Source organism: Periophthalmus magnuspinnatus, chromosome 22, assembly GCF_009829125.3.
Source record: "Periophthalmus magnuspinnatus isolate fPerMag1 chromosome 22, fPerMag1.2.pri, whole genome shotgun sequence".
Lineage (NCBI taxonomy): Eukaryota > Metazoa > Chordata > Actinopteri > Gobiiformes > Gobiidae > Periophthalmus > Periophthalmus magnuspinnatus.
The window spans coordinates 2620503-2634579 of NC_047147.1; the positions used below are offsets into that span (position 1 = coordinate 2620503).

General features: G+C 43.9%; 1 protein-coding gene across 2 annotated transcripts in view; it reads right to left on the bottom strand.

Annotated features, from left to right (window-relative positions):
- The window catches only part of msrab (methionine sulfoxide reductase Ab), an 80028-nt gene that overhangs the window by 19978 nt on the left and 45973 nt on the right, over positions 1-14077 (bottom strand). For both annotated transcript variants that reach the window (XM_033988886.2, XM_055231246.1), the window contains exon 5: positions 240-346. In XM_033988886.2, the coding sequence (XP_033844777.1) occupies positions 240-346 (107 nt within the window). The remainder of the gene's footprint in view (positions 1-239; positions 347-14077) is intronic.

Genomic DNA, 14077 nt, shown 5'->3' on the forward strand with positions numbered 1-14077 from the left:
CATCTGAACATCACCAGTTTAACTACACACAAAAGCCCAAACTGCAAAGAGATTCCAGACATGTTAACATGAGCTCACCATGTGCAAAAACTGAGTAACTTGGAACCTTATGGTCGACTCAGACAGGGATCTATCTACCAACTACACTATGATCTAGCACTGCTGTTTTTTCACTGTATTCATTCTATACATATCAGCTTTAACCCTTTGTGCCAGTGTCATGTGGACGGGTGTAGTACCTGCTGATAGGCCTCCTTGCTCTCCAGCGCCACCTGCTGTTGCTTTGGGCTGGACGTGTAGATCGTGGAGCGATACTGAGTGCCGACGTCCTCGTACTGCTTCATCCCTGTTACAAGCACACAAGACATTTCACTCAAATTAAACTAAAACTCAAAACCTAGACATGAAGACACGAGCAGCAGATATGACAGAGGTAATTGTTACTATAGCAACCATAACGGAACATTATCCTACAGCACCATACTGTGACATTACTTCCCACTTACCTTAAATAGTCATTGTGGTGAGTCATTAGGATGCTCTGATTGCATAAGTGCTTTTCATGACTCTCAGAGCCCAGTGCAGAGTTTAAGGTGAGGGTAAATCTAACAACAACTAGCATGCTAATGTGCACTTCCTGATTATGGGACAATACAACACTTTATAATTCGATTCAACTGGCATGCAGAAAACTGAATTTGACCTCAAGAGCTACTTCTACAATATATCTGTGCTGAGGCAAGACAGATTTTGCTCAAAGACAAGGAAAAAAATCAGGTACACTTTGAACAAAACTTGAACCAGTTACCTTCTGGTTGGAGGTCAAAAAATACCAGCTGTCCCAATGACTTCCCAGGATCCGAACAGTTATATTAAAGTTGAACAGTTTAAGTTGTGATTGGTCCTATTTATATTAAATCCATCTTCAGTGTTCACAAACATGAGGATTCCAGGCGTGTGGACATATGCACGCTCTCATTTTGTGTGGATGTACGCACACTCTCGTTTCGTGTGGATGTACGCACACTCTCGTTTCGTGTGGATGTGCGCACACTCTCCTTTCGTGTGGACGTACGCACACTCTAGTTTCGTGTGGATGTACGCATACTTGTGTTTTGTATGGATGTACGCACACTCGTTTCAGGTGGACGTACGCACACTCTTGTTTCCTGTGGACATGCGTGCACTCTTGTTTCATGTGGACGTACGCACACTCTCATTTTGTGTGGACGTTCGCACACTCTCGTTTCGTGTGGATGTACGCATACTTGTGTTTTGTATGGATGTACGCACACTGCTCTCGTTTCAGGTGGACGTACACACACTCTTGTTTCGTGTGGACATACGCACACTCTTGTTTCATGTGGACATGCATGCACTCTTGTTTCATGTAGACGTACGCACACTCTCATTTTATTTGAGTCCCATTGTTTTGGACATAATGAAGCGCTGTAATCAGCACAGGCCCCGCCCCCTCTCATTAACACTAAAGGCACACGTCTAATAAAGGTGACGCATGCAGGGTTAGGAGACACAGTCTGTCTGCTTTCTAATTACGCTCCTTTGCATTGTCACTACACAGAGCTAACATGGCTGACCCTGTGGCAGAGTGGTTAGCCTCTTGGCACATACACAAGGTCCTGGGTCGGGGGAACATTATTTACTGAATGTTCTCCCTGTGTTTGGGTGGGTTTCCATCGGAGTTTCAAACAAATATACCTTAAATGTGCCATTCACATAAATGTAACAGACACATGTTCTTCCTCATGTTTTGTTTCATAACAAGATGTTCCATATTGTCCCTCTCGTCCTCAGCCCTGTCCTCTGTCTCCTGCCCTGTGGTGAAGCCGACATGGCCCCTATATCAAAGGCCCCAGCTCCCACCACCATTGGCTGACCACCATTGGCTGACCACCAGAGGCCCTGCTCTGATTGGCTGTTGGCAGGCCTTCAGTGACTCTCCTGGCCTCTGTGGCCCCTGTGGGCCTGAGGAGCTGATCGGACCCTGGAGGCTGGACAAGGAGGGCCTAATGAGCACACGATTAATATGATTACATTATTATTATTATTATTACATGATTATTAAGAGATAGTGTTGTGGAAAAACATCTGATTGTGATTTGTGATGTGTTTAAAGGGCTCATATTACACTTTTTAAAGGGCCCATATTAGCTGTAAAATTCTGTGCAAGGCTCTGCCCACAAGCCTACATACATATATACAGAAGCATGATACACAACTGTACACAGCAACTTCACAAACCTGGCACGATGTGCAGTTGCTTCATTAGAGACATGGATTCTGATTCTGCTCTGAAGGGGGAGTGACTTTGTGTGGAGAGCAAAGGGAGAGGGGACTCCATAACGAGTGAAAGTGAAATGTATTAAACATGTTAATACGTTGTTTTCAGAGACTATAGCATTTTTTATAGCAACAGTAAAAGAAACATGGAGATCTAAATGTGTGTCAGCCCCTCAAAACAACACCTCCTCTTTAAAATCTAAGCACAGTGGGCCCCCACTACAGTGGTCCCACGCTATTCGCGGTCATAAACATATATAATACTTGGAAAAAAAAATAAAGTTGACTACTTCACGGATTTTACCTATTGCGGGTTATTTTTGGAACATAACTCCTGAGAGAAACCAGGGACCACTGTATTTGCTTTGGATCAGCATAAAAGAACTGTGACATCAACTACGTTAAAGTCCGCTACGTTAAAGGCTCAATACTCCGAGCTTCTGAGACACCCTGAACCGCACACAGAGCGCCACATAGAGCACCACACAGAGCGCCACACAGAGCACCACATAGAGTGCCACACAGAGCGCCACACAGAACCGCCCACAAACCTCCACTTGGACCAGTGGGCTCCTTATTTTCCTACACCCATCAAAGCCGGCACAGGGCAGTCATTATTAATACCTCCTCCCAGTGTGTCTACATAATGCATGAGCCTCTGAAAAGGAAGGCGAGGGGGGAGGGGCATAGGGTCATACGCACACACCCCCACACGCGCCGGGTCACACCTACGTGCCCGTGCAGCCAAAAATATTCATTAAGGGCCACCGGCGGTAAAAGGAGCGGGGGCCATTTGAACGAGTGGCGAGACAAATGAGACAGAAATAGACCCAGTGGGATGGGCCAGCGGGGGATTTGGAGGGAGGGGGCGGGGTTAGGCTGGCATTGGGGTCGGTGGTGAATGGTGGGAGGGGCATAGCAGCACGATGGAGTCAATGAGTCCAGGGTAGGAAGGGTTAAATGAGGGCAACTGGGGTGGTCTACTTTTTGACCCTCTCCTCTGGACCATCTGACCCTCTCCTCTGCGCCTCTGTCCCTCTCCTCTGCTCCTCTGTTCCTTTCCTCTGCTCCTCTGTCCCTCTCCTCTGCTCCTCTGTCCCTCTCATCTGCTCCTCTGTCCCTCTCCTCTGCTCCATCTGACTCTCTCCTCTGCTCCTCTGTCCCTCTCCTCTGCTCCTCTGTCCCTCTCATCTGCTCCTCTGTCCCTCTCCTCTACTCCATCTGACCCTTTCCTCAGGGAAGACATTTTGACAGTTTAAACACAGATTTAACAAAATAAAGGTGTAGTTATTTATTTTTATTTGTCAGATCATAACTGCTGCAGTTTTGGCCCCAGCCAGGAAGTAAGAATAGAAACTTCACCACAATAAAAAAAAAACAAACAAACCTGAATGCGGATCTAAACTCTAATGATGTTAACTATGTTTGAGTGAAAAGTGCTCAGGTCAGGTTCAGGTTCAGGTCAGACAAGTCGTGACAGTGGCTCAGGTCAGTGACTCCAGGAAATAAGTCAATTTAATGTCCCGAAGAAGCATGGAAACCCAATATGTGTATATGTGTGCATGTGTGTTTGTGTGTATGCATGTATGTCTCTGTATGTATGTATGTGTGTGTGTGTGTGTGGGGGGGGTGTTCATGTGTGTGTGTGTTCATGTGTGTACATGTAAGTAGGGGTGTTCGTGTGTGTGTATATGTTCATGTGTGTATGTGTGTGTGTGTGTGTGTGTTCGTGTGTGCATATAAGTGTGTATATGTGCATGTATGTGTGCGTATAAGTGTGTATATATGTATGTGTGTTCATGTGTTTGTGTACATGTGTGTATGTGTGTTCATGTGTGTCTGTGCATATACGTGTGTTCATGTGTGTATGTGTGTTCGTGTGTGTATGTATGTGTGTTCGTGTGTGTGTGTAAATGTAAGTGTGTTCATTTGTTTGTGTACATGTGTGTATGTGTATGTGTGTGCGTGTGTGTGTGTGTGCATGTGGGGGTGTTCACGTGTGTGTATATGTGTGTATACGTGTTCATGTGTGTGTGTGTGAGCGCTGGAGTGTGTGCGCCCTGTGGTTTTCTCCTGTGCGTGCCGACCTCTTCTCTTTCCTCTCTTCCCCTGTCTCCCTCTTTTAATCTCATCCTCCTCTATCTCTTTCTCTCCCCTCTCCTTCTTCCATCTTCAGCTCTATCACTCCAGTCCTTCTCCTCTCGCCTTCCTCTTTTCTCATCCCTCTCCTTCCTCTCTCTCCTATCACCCCCTCTCTTCTCTTCCCCTTTCATCCCTCTCCCCTCTCCTCTCGCTCACCCCTCTCCTCTCCCCTACCTCTTCTCCTCCTCTCTCCCTCTCTCCTCTCCCTCTCCTCTCCTGTCTTTCCATCTCTCCTCTCCCTGTCTCCTCTCCCTGTCTCCTCTCCCTCTCTCCTCTCCCTCTCTTCTCCCACCCTCCTCCCTCTCCTCTCCTCCCTCTCTCCTTTCCCTCTCCCTCCTTCCTCTCCCTCTCTCCTCCCTCTCCTCTCCTTTCCCTTTCTCCTCTCCTTCTCTCTTCTCCCTCTTCTCTCCTCCCTCTCTCCTCTCCCTCTCGTCTCTCTTCTGTTGCTATTTTTGCCCTGCTCTTATGTAAGTCTGTGGAACGCGCTGGAGACAGAGGCAGAATAGAGAGCATCCCCAGTGGACGCACACACACACACACGCACACACGCACACCCACACACCCACACACACACACGGACACACCAGGCATCACGTGCGCTCTGTGTGTGTGTAGAACAGTGACAGAGCAGAACAGGCATGTTCTCTCCACATTTGCCGTTTGAATATGTTGTTTACTTTAAAGCAGACATATTGTGCTTGTGCCTCTATGGTTCTTATCTCTGACACTGTGGATCATTATGTTACAGTTTACACATTTTAAATCACAACATTCATCTAAAACGACTTAATAAAAGAAACAAGTCCACTGACTTCCGCGTTAGAAAACTGTGGTGCCCAATGGGAGCTAACGTCACCGTAAACGTGATCACAACAAAGCGCCGCATGCTGTCAGCACGTATGATGGAAAATCATGCCAGCGAGCAGCGGATTATTAAAAATGTAGATCATAATGGCTACACAACGCTGCCAAATCCTAAGGAAGAGAGTACAGAGTAACGGGCGTGTACTGGTGGTGGCGAGAACACAGGCAGATTGGCTCAATGACGTCTTGAATACAGGAGTACAAAGATTACTCAAAGATGCATGAATCACAGTAAATACAACATCAGAGCATCAACGAGAAGGAAACGTCTATAACATCAACAAAAGCTCAGGAAAGTGGATTTTACGGAATAGGTCCATTTTAACAAGGGCCAAAACGTTTAAATTGCACAATAGTGATTTGACTAATAAAATAAATGAAAAGGTCTTTAGTTTGGATGGATCTCTAACGCTCTGAGCCCCTCTGACGTTAGCATCTCCGTGAGGTCACAAACCGCTAACATTAGCAGCTGTGGCGCTTTCCTCATTAAGATAAGACTCGACTGCAACTTAGGACTGAACCAAACCCGACAGCACACACGCCACGCAATCTCCATATATTACATCTGTATGGCACAACACATCCCCCACACCCACTCAGCCAATCAGAGCGTGCCTCAAAGAGTGGGGGTGGGAGGTGGGGGTCAGGGGTCACAGGTCAAGGTTGTCTCCTGAGAGGGCGGGAGTCGCTCGGGGACGCAGGGAGGCCCTCAGGGGATCGGCGTGTGCGAATATTCATGCGGCGTGACAGCGGCATGACTGTGCAGAGGGGGCGGGGCTCAGGACCCCCACATGACTCTGCAGAGGTCACACAGCTGATGGTGAGGCTCATGTGTAGAGACGTTTTCATCATCCCCCCAAATTAAAACACGGCAAGATGAACTCAGGTACTGTTTATACAACGCACTGATTCAAACCGCCGACCTTCATGTATCTCCCTCAGTTTGGCCAAAATAAACGACAGGTCACTGATTAAGGCTATAACCTAATACTCTTAAAAGTGAAAACATAGATTTAAGACTACAGTGGTCCCTCGCTATATCGCGGTTCACCCTTTGCGGTAACGCTGTTTCGCATATTTTTCCAGAGCAATTCTACACTCTTTTTTACAGTGTATGAACGCGCATTGTGTTCTGCGTCCCGACCAGCCAAGGCACTGCAGACCACCGTCAGTCGATCTCCTCCGTGTCCTGTCCCACACACACAGAATGTGTGGGAGCCAAGTTTAATTCATATATAATAATGCTCAAATTTACAGAGTGTTGATATTTTGTTATAAATGCTGTTTTATGTTTACATGAATAATTTCATATTGAAAGATTTTTAATATTTGATTTATATACATAAGCTACATTTATTTTATTGCATCAACGTTGGTGTTAAAATATCTTAGAACTGTTATTAAGTTTTACTTAAATATGTTACCGTCACAGAGCGATAGCGTGCACGAGGAAAAGAGCACATGCTTGGGAAACGTGCTGAGTCGAGTCAGCGCATAAAGACAGAGACAAATGTTTTGTTTTTTTACCGTAGTATTGTTTATTTTTCAGAATGACTTGGTTTGATTACTTCTGTAAAAAAGGATTTTGCAAAGCTGTGAATTATTTTGTGGAGTCCAGAGGAAGTTATTTTCTCTTCCATAAAAATACATGAGTAACACCAATGGACAACGCAAAACCAGGCCTCAACCTGCACAGAATGTGTTCAGACAAATTTACATAAATGTTGGATGGACACTACAGCGGAGCGACGCCAGGACGAAGAGGCATGGTCAGAGGAACTGTGAAATACATGAGAGTCACTATTAATAAATTAAACAAGAGAGAAATGTGAGAAAATGTTAATGCCTGTCTGAGAAAAGTGTATAAAGTGTGTGGTGAGGCGTTTACAGCAGCAAAGCAATAATTGTAAAAAATAAAACTGACTACTTCACGGATTTCGCCATTGTTGGTTATTTTTGGAACATAACCCCCGTGATAAACGAGGGACCACTGAATAACCTAATACTCTTCAAAGTGCAAATATCAACTCACAATAAACAGCAGACATGCTGAAAATGGTCTGACGCGGTCTCTGATACTGTTAATAATCACACAGATGAAGTCGGTTTACAGTTTCACATGATCTTCATTAGCAATAGACCCATGATAGGCCGATATTCACACTTTAAAGCTCCAGCACAGGATGATATGATAGTTTGGTCGAGCTGAATATACAGACAGGTGTATCTGAACACTTAAAGGGTACATACGACACTACTCTCTGATCTCTGTTCTAATGTAGTTTCCTCGTCACAAACAGACATGGAGTTGTGTTTTGTTTCATTCACACATGTTTAACACACAAACCCTGCATATTTAGACTGAGTTCATCTCTCAGACTGAAAATGCTCTGTTCCACCTTGTGATATCATCATCTGGTAATACAGGGGATGCTCCACTGTGTTTTTAAACTCCATACACCTTCACTAGAATCATTTAGAGAATTGCCAATCTCTTCTAAATTAAAGGTAAAAGGACCTGTTAACTTGAAAACTAACACTTCATGACATGAAATGGTGGACCAGAGCATTTTGAGCATGTAGACAGACTAATAATAAATTGTTACTCAAACATGTGTGAATGTGACAAAACACAACTCCAGGTCTGTTTTTGAGGAGGGAACAGCATTAGGAAATGGCTTAACACTCACAAGAGTCTGCTTTGTGTAATATAAGACATTTAGTATTACAGTGTTGTCTTATACAAGTCCTAATGTCCATCATGATCATTTTTAAACCTAGAAGCAACATCCAACAAATATTTATCTTTTTTTTTTCCTTCTTGGTTTGTGTTCATAGGTTTGATTCTAGTTTTAGAATCTGAGTATCATTTTTGACGACCCTTGTAGACTATATTTTGCAATGTAATACTAAAGACTAAGGTGTCAGACAAGATACTAGGGCTGGGAAAATATAGAAAATCTGATACTAAGCCTAAAAAAAAAATACATAAACAGGAGAAAGTAAAAGAAAAATACAATTCTTTCAACTGAGCAAAAAGTTTGCGGACACCCAAAATGAGCCTTCAGTAGATCTAAAAGAGCCAAAAAACAGGACAACAGGGAATGAACCTTAGAGAAAAGGCGTAACTATTCCTTACACATGGTTCAAAGCTCACAAGAGTCACTCTGGTGTAATATAGGAGCTTTAAAGAGATTACTGTGCAGAATGTGACTCTCTGTGGCTCTGTTAAAGGTTTGTGGTGAGTTTGGAGACAATTAAAACTACATCATTTGGGAAAAAAATACGCTAAAAATGGCCCAACATGCGTGTATCGGCCAACTGTTCCTCTGGATGATAAACAATCAATACCGACATCGGCCATGAAAAACACATATTGTCGATCTCTAATATTCATTCAGTCCAAACAGTGGTAGACCAACCACCTCCAATTGCTCACTCACTGACAGGCAAGTGTCCTGCCCAAGAGCACACAAGACAGCCACAATACGCACTGGTAGAATCTAACCACCAAGCTTCAGGGTTTGGCGAGAAATACAAAAACACCAAATATGTTACTGGTCCTTTACACGCAAATACCACCATGTAGTAGTAATAGTAGTAGTAGTAGTAGTACAAGTAGTAGTAATAACTAAAGTCAAATGAGAGTCAGATATGCTATTCTCGTATTGTCCTGCTTTTTAAGTCCCGGTCAAAGGCATTCCTGGACAGTCTGTGTGTGCGGCGTTCAGAGGAATCTAAAATAACTGTCCGACAGGTGAAGCGAGCAGCGGGTGCACAGGGCCATATGGTGGTTGGGTACCTCAGAGGCCCGGTTTGGTGCGCTGGCCAAAATTATGGACATATTTTTAGGTGGGCTCTGAAGTCACACAAATAAAAACAGGCTCAATGTATTGTAAGGAATGGGCTGTAACAAGAAGGTTGTCAGTTCCATTCCCACTCAAATGTGGGCAGTGTGGGCCAGTTGTTCTGGTTGTAATTATTTCCCTGATACTGAAAGGTCTTTAACCCTTTAAGGACTGAGCACATTATAGACCAGTATAGCTCGCCTAGACTTTTATTATTTTTTAGCCATAAAAATCATGTTAAAGGAAGTATCAGAATGTACTGCATTTCTGACACATCTACCTCTATTTTACATATCCATCTGTATTTTTCCTTTGATGCATCTAATAACTGACTGGGAAAATCCCCACAACACCTGCGCTCTAATTGGTCATCTTCGAGGGACAACATAAGCACATTACCGTAGTGACAGTAAAATATTTAAAGAGCCCTATGCCTCTGCTTTGAGATGCCGTTTTACATGAGATCACAACTGGTTGTGGAGTTACGGTAATGGAAAGTCCGCAACTGCGCTCTATCGATGATGATAGGATCAGACGCTATAGAGTTTTTTCCCCATGTATTTGAGCAAAATGTGTCTTGCTCAAGTACAGATATATTATATAAGTAGGTCTGGAGGTCAAAATAAGTCTGCTGCGTACTGTCTGCATCAAATTACAAACCTTTTTATTGTCCGATAATCAGGAAGTGTGTGTTAACATGCTAGATGTTAGATTTACTGTCCCAGCAAACCCCTGCACTGGCCTCTTTGAGCTGTGAAAAGCGCTAAACTCATCATGGTGAATAATCAGGATGCTTAGATTGCATAAGGTACGTGAGGGTCGGACCACGACACTTAGAACCATCTGAGAAGGTCCACATGCCCTCCCTGAGCTGCAGCGGCTACACTAGCACTGACATATGATGCAGGTGCTGGGTTTAGGTCGTGATGATCCAAATGTGAATCATGGAGGGCTCAGGGGATGCCAGCACATGCTCTTCATCTTTAACTTACCCTTCATCCTCGCTCCATCTCTATCTCCATCCTCCACTGTCATCTCTTTCCCCCTGCTCTCCACTTTCTTCCCTTCTTTCACTCCTTATTTCTCATTCTTCTACTCCTCCCCACTCTTGTTCTCTGTTCTCCACTCTCCCTCTCTCTCCTCGTTACCTTTCCTTCCCTTCTGTCTTCTCTCCTGCTCTCTCTACCCTCCTCTCCTCTCGTTACTTCTCTCACTCTTCCTTTCATAAATCCTCCATTCCCTCACTCCTCTAATTGTCTCCTTCTCTCCTCTCCCGCTCTCTTCTCCCCTTCTTCTCCTCCTCCTACCCTCTTGTTCTCTCTTTTCCGCTCCCCCTCTCTCTCCTCATTACTTTTCTTCCCTTCTGTCTGCTCTTTCAGTCTCTGTAGTCTTCTCTCCTCCTCCTTCCTCTCTCCTCTGCTTCCATCTCTCTCCCCCTGACCCACTCTCTCTTCTTCTTTCCTCCCTCTCCCGCGTTCGCTCCCCCTCTTCCTCCTCTCTCTTCGTCCTCCTCTTTCCTATGGTATAGCACGTACAGTATTCCCGGTGTTGGCTGCTGCTGTGTCACTGCTCAGACATCACAGAGGAGGAGCAGGAGGAGCGGAGCTAAGATGGCCGCCGCGCTCTCATTTGAAACTCCGACACGTCCCCCTGGTTCCCACGCACCCACCGCACCTCGGCCTCCCCCCGGAATCAGTACCGTGCTCCTATAGGCTGAGGGTTCAACTCTTCACACCATCAAATCAAATCATCTTTATCATTTAGACCAGGAATCTAACCCTAAACCTTCCTTGTGTCTTAACTGCAAACACACAACAGAACACCGTGTTTCCTTTTATTGTTTTGAAAATGCTATAGTTGTCTAAAACAGTGTATTCACATGTGTTGTAAGTTCCAGTTTCATTCTGAGTCTCAACTCCCCTTGCTCTCGGCGCTAACACCCCCCCCCCCTTCAGAGCGCTATCACATTACAATCGCCACGTATGTCGCTATTTGAAACTCCTGCACATCACATCAGGTTTGTGAAGCTGTAGTGTATTGTTTTGTATCATGCGTTTGTATATTTATGAAAATTGTTGTGTGAGAGCATGGGTGACGTAGGCCTGTGGGCGGAGCTTTGGACGGACTCTTACAGCTAAACATGAGGAGGGGTTGAATAAAGGTTGCAGGATTAATCAAATGTGCATGGATGACATTTAAATCCACTTCAGTCATATTTTTGATGATGGAACAGTGTTATAATATGGGAAAAAGCGCAAAAAAATCAGTTTTGCGTTATTATCAGAGATATTTGCTGTTCTCTTTGAAGAATGCCAGTGAAGGCTTTTAAACTCTTAACGTTGCAGTTGTTACGTTCCAAAAATAGCCCGCAATAGGTGAAATCCGTGAAGTAATCAGCTATGTTTTTACAATTATTATATATGTTTTAAGGCTGTAAAACCCCTCACTTTTCTCAGACAGGCATTAACATTTTCTCACATTTCTCTTTTGTTTAATTCATTAATAGTGACTCTCGTGTATTTCAAAGTTCCTCTGACTATGCCTCTTCGTCCTGCCGCTGCTCCACTGTAGTGTCCATCCAACAATTATGTAAATTTGTCTGAACACATTCTGTGCTGTACAGGAGACACGGCACGGAGGAGACTGATGGACAATGGTCTATAGTCCCTCAGCCAATCAGGACGCAGAACACAATGCACGCTCATACACTGTAAAAAAGTGTGTAGAAAATCAGCAAGACCACGAAAGGTGAACCGCGATATAGTGAGGATACTATAATTGTTCCCCCATCATAATTAGCTCAGCTGGTTTGTGTAATCTTCAACTGTCCTGCATCCAAGGCTTGAATGCTCAGAATGTTTCGGTTTTAATCTAAAAAAAAATGTCATAAAATTGTCAAATAGGTCATATTTATATAGCACTTTCTTTGAGGAAGCACTCACCCTCAGTGTACGCAGACACTGGGGACGAGGTGAGTTAAGTGTCTTTCACAAGGACCCAATGGCAGTACTTTTGGAGGTGGAATCACACCACCAATCTGTGGGTCAGTGGATCTGACCGCTCACCCATGTCTTATCATCATCTTATCATTAAGAGCGAGATTTGAACTGCCAACCTTTAGATCAGAGGAAGAGTACTCTACTAACTGATCCTTTGCAGCTGATGTCATCATCATTCTCTGGAGTTGAGAAGGTAACTGGGGTTTTTCTGTTAGTCAGAAGCTAGCTAGCTAGTTTTTGTGAGTTGTTCTCACTTTTTGCTGAAACATCTAAACAGGTCCATGACGTTTTGAGTTTTCAGATATTCTTAAACCTCCATCTATTCATCCATTCTTAAACCTTTTTTTTCCCTAATGTTTACATTGTGTCTTCATCGTAACTGCTGAAAATTCCACCATAGAGATACATGAAAAACACCCCCAATGTCATGTTACTGCAAAGGATCTATTGGGCTGCTTTTGCGTAAAATCAGACTCCAGACCCTACACCAAAGTTGAAAAACCTTGTGTAGCCCGTTTTCAAATGTAAAAACATAAACAAAAATGTGATGCCTGATGAGCCACGTGAACTGATGGAACGAGCTGCAGAGGTCAGTCTGCAGCAGGAAAAAGTCAAATGACCCGTTTATATGATCAAGCTGCACTTATTAGTCCACTGTGTACCGCATGGAATTAGAAAGAATCAGGACATGCTACGTTAGCATGCTAGTTGTCATTAGCGTTATTGTGACAGCAAAACGGTGCTCAACTTGTAAAAAGCATACTATACTTATCGTGGTGGATCATTAGGATGCTCTGAATGCTAACACTAGCAGGAGTGACCTCGAGGAAAGAAGGCAAGGCAAGGCAAGTTTATTTGTATAGCACAATTTGTACACAAGTTAATTCAACGTGCTTCACAGAATAAGAAAGACATTAAAATCACACAAATCAAAACATAAATAATCACAAATAATCATCATAAATTTACCATTAAAAGAGAAGAGTGCATAATAAAACCTTTCAGTCGTATGCACAGCTGAACAGAATCGTTTAGAGCCTGGATTTAAACATTGTCAAAGTAGAGGCCTGTCTCACATCTTCAGGAAGACTGTTCCGGGTTTTAGCTGCATAAAACTTATGGACACAATAGTGAAATAAAAAACGCAGGATCATGTAGAGCGGGTAAATAGAAACATTTAAGACCAAAAAACAGTCTAAGAGCAGCAGTTACAGAGAGAGAGGGGTTTTCTGTAACGCGAACTGGATCACTTCTTATTTGGAACGTGGCAGCTAGCAGGTTAGCTATGTCCATTCATATATACAGACTGTGGTTGAAGACAGTAAAAAAGTGAACAGTGACAGTGAACTGTGAGAGTGAACACAGAGAGTGAACAGAGAGAGTAAACAGAGAGAGTGAACTGTGAGAGTGAACAGTGAGAATGAACAGAGACAGTGAACAGAGTCAACAGTGAGAGTGAACAGAGAGACAACAGAGAGAAAACAGAGAGTGAACAGTGAGAGTGAACAGAGACAACAGAGAGAAAACAGAGTGAACAGAGAGAGTGAACAGAGAGAGAACAGAGAGAAAACAGAGTGAACAGAGAGAGAACAGAGAGAGTGAACAGAAAGAGTGAACAGTGAACAGAGAGAAAACAGTGAGAGAGAACAGAGAGAGTGAACAGAGAGAGAACAGAGAGAGAACTGAGCGACTGAACAGAGAGAGAACAGAGTGAGTGAACAGTGAGAGAGAACAGAGAGAGAACAGAGCGAGAGAACAGAGAGAGAACTGAGCGACTGAACAGAGAGAGAACAGAGTGAGTGAACAGAGAGAGAACAGAGCGAGTGAACAGAGAGAGAACAATGAGGAGAACAGAGAAAATGAACAGAGAGTGAACAGAGAGAGTGAACAGAGAGAGAGAACAGAGAAAGAACAGAGCGAGTG